Source organism: Chenopodium album, chromosome 5, assembly GCF_948465745.1.
Source record: "Chenopodium album chromosome 5, dcCheAlbu1.1, whole genome shotgun sequence".
NCBI classification, from domain to species: domain Eukaryota; kingdom Viridiplantae; phylum Streptophyta; class Magnoliopsida; order Caryophyllales; family Amaranthaceae; genus Chenopodium; species Chenopodium album.
The window spans coordinates 66,086,529-66,094,975 of NC_137838.1; the positions used below are offsets into that span (position 1 = coordinate 66,086,529).

General features: G+C 33.8%; 1 protein-coding gene across 1 annotated transcript; it reads left to right on the forward strand.

The window, feature by feature from the left end:
- Positions 1 to 1,704: 1,704 nt before the first annotated feature.
- LOC145633026 (uncharacterized) lies at positions 1,705 to 2,241 on the forward strand. Its single transcript, XM_081685334.1, has one exon. The coding sequence runs from the start codon at positions 1,705 to 1,707 to the stop codon at positions 2,239 to 2,241; it is 537 nt and encodes a 178-aa protein (XP_081541460.1).
- Positions 2,242 to 8,447: the final 6,206 nt, after the last annotated feature.

Below are 8,447 nucleotides of genomic sequence, written 5' to 3' on the forward strand. Positions count from 1 at the left end.
CGGCCGGGCGCACCTCCGGGCGCCAGCCTTTTTGGCCGGGCGGATCATTTGGGCCAATATTTGGACTTCGATTGGGCTCCAATTCTTCGGGCCAATCTGGGTTTCCTCTTTGGGTCTTGAATACTCGGTCCAAACGCCCCGGTATCACCTCTACCGAGCCCTTAATCACCGGTTCGATGGCTCCAACCGGCCCTGGGCTATAAAATCTGGTCGTGCTTCTCCAGTGCTCGTGATTGCTCCAAAATATCTCGGGAAAATACTCCAAAAGCATAAATCCCTGCAAAAGTCAACCAAACCTACGAAAACACTAGAAAACACCAATTAATAATAAAAGTGGCTCTAAAGAGCCAAAAACACTACTAATTATGACCAAGGGACGGGGGTAAAATACTATATAAAATGAATACATCAAGGGTCGAAGGACAAGATAAATACCTTGGTCTGCCTACTTACCTAGGAAGATCCAACAAAATCGTTTTTCAGGTTATTCAAGACCGAGTTTGGAAAAAGGTTAATGGGTGGAAAGAGAGATACTTGTCTTGTGCGGGAAGGGAAGTGCTCCTGAAATCCATTGCTCAAGCGATACCTACCTACGCTACGCAATGTTTCAAGCTCCCTGAATCAGTTATTGGCAATATCACTTCTTTGAGCAGGAATTTTTGGTGGGGGCGGAAAGGTAGTGAACGTAAATTGGCTCTTATCTCTTGGGAGAAGCTATGCAAATCCAAGAAGGAGGGGGGAATCGGCTTTAGGGACTTGAGAGCTTTTAACACTGCTCTTTTAGCCAAACAATTCTAGAGAATTGCTTCCAACCCCGATTCTTTGGCTGCAAGAGGATGCTAAAGTCCCCCTAAACGCAAGCTACACTTGGAGGTTTATCATATCTGCAAGAGATTTAGTAGTCAAAGGATCATGTTGGTTGATTGGAAATTGGAGAAATGTTCGGTTGTGGGGTGATAAATGGGTTCCTTCACTCCCTGGTAGCAGAGTTAGCTCCCTGCCTACTCACCCTGACCTGTACGTGCAAGGTAACTGTTGATGGCTGGATCAACCTCACTAACAGAACTTGGAGGGTATAGGAACTAAGAGAGATACTCTCTGAGGTGGAGGTAGATGCTATTACAAAAGTGAGAATTCTGAATTCTGAGCAAGAAGATATTTTACAATGGAAGCACACTAAAAATGGGGAGTTCAATGTTCGAAGTGCTTACCACTTTGAATTGGAGAGAGAGTTTGGTGGAGATAGGTGCTCGATTCAACTAGTAAAAGTAAGCTCTGGAATAATATCTGGAACTCGAATGTGCCACAAAAAGTCAAGCATTTAGTTTGGCGAGCAGTGGCTAATGGGATCCCTATAATGGAAACTCTGGCTTCTCGAGGCTTAGAAGTGGATAGAATATGCCCTCGATGTGGTAAAGGAGATGAAACTACCCTCACTTATTCCTCGAGTGTATGGAGAGCAGGTTATTATGGCGTATTTCTCTTGCAAGAATTGATACTACCTTGTGTCAATTTTCATATCTGTATGAATGGTGCTCTGATATGGTTGAGAAGTGCAAAGTAGCTCAAAGTTGGGAAACTGTAATGATGTTTGTTTGGCAAACCTGGAGAATGAGGAATCTATGGGTTTTTTAGAAGAAAAAGACAGATCTAGTGGTTGCTTGTACTAAGACATTAGCTTGGTTAGGGGAGTATGAAGTTGCAATGATACGAGAGGCCCCCCTTGAATCTCATTCTGTCAGTGAAGCTGCAAAATGGAATCCACCCCAAGTAAACCATTTCAAGCTGAACACCGATGTTGCAGTCCCAGCTGATGGGAAAGTTGGTGTTGGGATGGTTGTCAAGGATGAGGTGGGGGATATTAGGATGTCTGCCAGCATGGGGATCTCTCTCAAGTGCTCTCCTCTAGAAGCAGAAGCTCAAGCAATTTTGTTTGGGATCACTTTGGCTTATGATGCGGGTTTAAGAAGGCTGGAGGTGGAATCAGGTTGTCTTCACCTTGTGAAGATGCTACAGGGAAGTATAAAAGAGAAGTTAGCAGCTCAATTCATCGTTTGTGACATTCTTAATTTAACTAGCATTTTCGATTTTTGTAGCTTTGATTTCTGTCCTAGAAACTGTAATAATGCAACTCCTCTCATTGCTAAATCCTTTTTGGATCACAATGAGCTTCGAGTGCTGATGGAGGACTGCATTCTAGATGTATGGCCTGTTATCCTTGGAGACAAGAACCTTATTTAATATATTCATAGTTAACTACTTGTAAAAAAAAAAAAAATATTAAAAGTACATTAAAAAGGTAAATTTATATTGGGTATACAAAAAAGTAGAGAGAGAAAGAAATAAAAATACATAGAAAAATAAAATTTACATTAGAAAGTTAAATAGTTAAATTAGTATAAATATTGTTGTAAATTGGAGAGAATTTTGGTAAAATATTAATATTAATATTAATGATACTTGGAAAAAAAAATGAGTCTAACATTTTGAGACTTAAAATTGATCATAAAAAACTATCAATAAGAGACGAAATATGCATTTTCCACTAACAATTTAGAAGAATACACCAAACCATATTTTTGTGGGCTATGATGAGTCGATCATTAGAAAAGGACCAACTAACCTGTCAAAAAAAAAAAAAAAGAAAAAAAAAAAAAAAAAAAAGGACCAACTAATTATAGTTGTCATTGTCCTCGCCTCCTTGGTATAGACACAAAACCAGATAAGTTCCTCAATTTATTTTTTTAATCATAACTTTACCTAATAAGTTTACGAGTAACTTTAGTATACATGTGTACAGTAATTTACTATTTATTGAAGATCACTTTTATCAAATTTAGGGTCACTTTTATAGTTTTTTGAGTAACTTTTATCAATAAAGAATAAATATTTCGTAGCCTTTATTTACATTAGGGTAACTTTTATTAATAAAGAATAAATATTTCGTAATTTTTATTTATATCAAGGTAAATTTTATTCATATTTTTGCTCATTTTAAGGTAACTTTATAACGAATTGTACATCCGATTTATTTAAAAGTTGAACTAATTTATGCATAATATATTTATCATGATATCTTTTTCTTGCAATGTAGTGGTAGAGATAGAGTTATGTTTTAGACTAACTAATAAACTCGTGTAACTAATTAGCAACAAAGGAAATTAAATCTTAGCTGATTATTAAGCATTAATCTTGGCCTTTTATATCTTGATAACAATCATATAGTTTGTGCACGCAGTGTGAATGTGTGATTTGGTTGAAAACTTGAAATGGGGATATCTTAAGGTATGACATTAAATTTATTACTTATAAAATTATTTATTAGTCATAAAAGTTTACTTCTTTATGTTGAATTACAATTTGATCGCCATCACATCAAACTTTCTTTATGAATTTTATTGCAAACGAAAAGATTACACTTTCAAAAGTTTTTGATTCATTTGATAAAATTAAGAAGAATATTAATGAGCTAAAGGATAATCAAATGCACTTTTTAAGAATGCATGTGGTATAGATATAGGTTAATGTAAGCATGTAACGGCAAATTTTTAACACAAGGAATGCCAGTGATACATCCTTTGTTTTTTTTGGTGTTCCACCCGCTTTACCCTTTGGGCAAATTTAGATTCGAAGACTAATTCTGAGTGCGTGGTTAGGTTCCAGTCCCCTTCTAATTATTATTGCGGGAATACGGGTTTTCTCTAGCTACCAAGTGTAGTCCCAATTACCACTACACCAACAGCCAACTGATAGTGATATCCCTACCTTATAAAAAGTATAAAGTTGTTCTTATGAATAGTGTGATCCCAATTTTACCCTTCAAAAAGTTTATTTACATTTTTATCCTCCATTAATATACCAAAGTCATTTTGATCTCCTTCCTCTTTAAACGCCCCTTTCTTTTTCTTTCTCCTTCCTCCTCAATGTCTGTGCTCTATTGAAGCGACCTATGAGTTCTCCATGGAAGTGCGTACTGAACTTTCTCTCTTCCATTTAATCAGTTTATCCCTACCTTATAAAAAGTATAAAGTTGTTCTTATGAATAGTGTGATCCCAATTTTACCCTTCAAAAAGTTTATTTACATTTTTATCCTCCATTAATATACCAAAGTCATTTTGATCTCCTTCCTCTTTAAACGCCCCTTTCTTTTTCTTTCTCCTTCCTCCTCAATGTCTGTGCTCTATTGAAGCGACCTATGAGTTCTCCATGGAAGTGCGTACTGAACTTTCTCTCTTCCATTTAATCAGTTTATAACGTGAGGTAATTTTTGTAAAAAAAAAAAATTATTGAGTATCACTTTCACAATCTGGATTTATTAGTAAGCTTTCTGTTTATGTTTTTGTTTCAGCAATTTGAATAGCGAAAAAAATTGAAATGCATGCATCTGAATCAATTGATAGATTATGCTGAATCAATGCATGTATCTCTAAATTGGCGTTTAATTATGCTGATAATCGCACTTTAAATTTCATATTTTCTGCTTTCATTCTTCACCATTTCTCTCCTTTGGTTAGATTGAATAATCGATTGATTGAATTTCACAACCCTTATTCAGTCTATCAATTGAATTGGGACGAATTGATTATAATATATATTTTATCTTTTTTTTTTTTTTTTTTTCCAGTTTTCAGCTAAGCAGGCTTCTCCCCCGATGGTGTTGTGGGTAAGCAAATGGAATTTGGGCTATCATCATAGATTCTTTTGCTGAAGAAATATATTCTCGTGCTCTTCATAAGAAAATTTGGTGAATGTGAGTTTGGTGTTGAATTTGATCTATTGTTTTAAGATGTTTCCCTTAACCATTTTGAGGTGCGGCAGAGTAACTTGATCTACATATATATTAAAACTAATTAGGCCTTAGAATTTCATGTTTATTTATGTGATTTTGCTAAAACAGAATGTATGCCGGGTTTAATTGAACTTATTTTTGTTTGGAAGTATTAGTATAGTTTCATGCATGTTTTTCTGTATGTATCCAACCAAACTAAAAGCCATTGGGGGGAGGGAGTCGTGGCATCTATCTTTTAGCTTACCCTATACATGCCCATTGCTTATACTTGAATTTGGTATGTGACTTTTTCTCTGGGGTATTGGGAGTTAATATCAAACATGGGTTCTTCTTCCAAGACATGCCTCACAGCCATGTTGGAAATTTATCATTGATGAAAACTTTATATATCAGACTACTAAAGCCTTGTTCATATCTGCCTTTTGGTCTCATAGGTCAAACCTCCGTGGAACCTTGGTCCTTCTGCGATATATTGGCAGAGTTGCTGATAAACTGACTCTATATGCAAAAGATTTATATTAAACTGGAAAGTTTTTTTTCCCCTATATTCTCTATACAATTTGGTCTAAATAGCTCAGATGCTTTAACCTAAATTGTGGTTCTGATGCTGTATGCTAATCTGTACAGATTGATCTATTGTTGAAGTATCTACTTATTCTAGGATGGATCTTAGTTTGAAGCAGGTTGCAGCTATCTGGATGCCTACTTATCTACTAATACCTTATTGGTTGGCCATGATGTGTCGATTGCTGACATCTTTTTGTGGGCTGCCCTTGCTGGTAATGAGTCTTTATTCTCACCTTTGAGACCAAATATGGGCTGAAGGAGTATAAGAGTCATAGTATGAGGAAGAATAAAAATCAATATTTGTTGGCTCTGGGTAACAAGTGGGAAGTTATATTATCTATGCCTAGAGTTCATTTGCTCCTAAAGTTTCTTATAGGTTGATAGTTCAAGTGAATATATTTGCCAGAAAAATTCAACTGACCTGATCAGAACTAAAGTTCCTTCTGATAAATAGTTTAGTTCCTTCTGCAGTATAAGAGATAGAGAAAATAGTTGTTGTTGTAGTATTAATGCAGTGCATCCTTTTTTTTTTTTTTTTCTCGTGTATATTTCGTTTTTGGTCTTTTGACTCTTTTCGTATTATATGTAGTTGTAGTTGTAATAGTAATGATAAAATTTTGGAAACTCAATTTAAGTGTTCTAACAGCTACTATGAGCCTAATTGTTGCTTTAGTGTCGAATAAATATGATGCATACTAGAGTTGTATTCCTATATGTGTCAAAATTTTGGAAAAACTTGCTAGAAACCAGGGTGTTCCACATGATTACACAGGGAACCAGTATGTTAATGCTGCAATTTAGGGTAATAATGGTGTTGGCCGAAGTGTGATTACGTTGTAAGAGTTGTGGGCTACCAGTTGTCAGGTAAGAAATGCAAGACTCTAGCATAGCGAAGGTGAAATTAATTGTCTTTTAGGTTATAAATGTCAATGAGATACAATTACAATGCTACTTCCGTGGTGGTGGAATGTAAAGGTCGGAGTAATTGCTTGCAGACCATTAAAATGATCAAGGATAATAAGTCGTTAAAGGGGTCTTATGTTGGTGTTATTGTAGTAATTTTAATATAGTTTCTTTTAGTCGAGTTTATAGGGGAGTCAAACGAAGCAACTTTGTAGATGAGTGTTCTTTGACTCACGGTTATTATGTCTCACAGATGTCTTATAGTCTAATGTATTTAAATAAAGAGGTTTGAAGATATATTTTGCTTTACTTTTTGTGTTGTTGTCCTAAATTAATCCCATGAAAGGCACTATTTATATATCTACTATCTCCTCCATCATATGATCCAAAGACTATCTAATTGCAAGTAAATATATTTCTTTACATCACCTTGTGTTTATTGAGGAATTTGTATCTTCGAATTTTATTTAGCTTTCAAAAGTTTCAATATACATAGCCCTGTGGTTTCCCCTCTGAAAAAAAGTGATTTAATTTAGTCAACTTTTACTGAACAACTCACTGTATTACTCGAAATCGAATTTCAGGGATTATATATCGTACAAGGATTAGGCTTTGCCATTAATCCTTGAGTGTTGTATTTCTGCACTTGTTAAACTAGAAGAATATCTAGAAAGGGGTGCTTTTGATAATTACCTCATTAACACTATCCAAATTTCCATTGATTTGTGTGAGACAACACCTCCCCAGTCATGGAATGATGTATAAAGTTCCAAACTTATGAAACAATAGCTCAGGGTTCTCTTTAAAAATATTTCATTTTAAAAAATCATTGAAACATAAAATATGTTTTTATAATATAATGTCTATGGATCAACATAATTATATAAAGAAAAATCTTACTAAATAACTGTAATTCAAAGGTAACAAAAAAAAGTCTGTAAACTCTGAGATTCTAATACATAACATCCCCCGTGATGGCTAGCCATGCCGCGCGCATCGCGCGCGTGAGCTCCCCTAGTATACTAAATAGTAATAATAACATGGTTATATGAATGCATAATGATTGTCTTATACGAGAAAGTAATGACAGCGCACTTTAACACACCAAAATTACTTATTACAAAATACTATGTTTTTTTTTAAAGGAAAAAGATATATGAAACCTTATGTTTTGTAAGGGATGCATGTAAGGAGCTAAAAATGGAAAGAATTGACATTAAATAAACATTTAATATACTGGTTTACTCGTAAATTGTCGATAAATTCCCAACTTAATACTAAAAAAGGAAGTATATTAAATGCATATAGCATAACCCTTTTTATAAACATAAACTAGACAATTTATATTAATTAAGATTGTTTACAGACAGTAACTTCAAGTATGAGCAACAGAGGTTACCTAAGTATTACAAAGTACAGATCAGAGTATTAAGATTTATACTTTTTGATAAGTTTTTAAGGCTTTAATTATGATTATCATTGCTACTTTTTTTTTTTTTTTTTTAATAAACCATGGTATATAAGTGATAAGCTTATATTTTTATATACTTTATTATATCATTTGAATGTTATTTTAAAGTATAATTTATATGTTTTTATTGATTTAACATTTTATTACTCGTATGAGATTTTATTTTGTCTCACTCAATTCATTATATTTAGTGAATTATACTCAAAACAAGCTCGTTTTATAGCATTAATTAATGGTTTTAAATCCCCTAGTGTTAATTCTTGCAATGGAATATATATGTTTTTCAATAGATTAATTTAATTCATGAGTATTCTATTTATATTATTTTTATTGTAGAAAAAAGAGCTCAAAAGTCATGGTTCATTGTAGAAGTAAAATTGATAGCAAAGAAAATAGACAAAGAAAGAGAAGCCCACTTGACTTTCACACGTGCTACTTGGAGCAAAGAGCAAAGATGTAATACTGTAATAGTGGTCTTTTTTTTTTTTTTTTTTTTTTTTCTCTCTCTGAGGGAAAAGAAGTAATAGTGGGTTGATTGTCCACTTAACTTTGTTTGTATTCATGATTGTCAAACTGATAAACAAAAAAAAAAAAAAAAAAAAAAAAAATAAATAAATAAAAAAAAAAAAAAAATCTTTAAACCCCAAAAGAATCGAAAAGGCAGCGCAGAGAGCGAAAACCCTCTACAATTTTATCGTAAATAAAAAAGTTGTCAT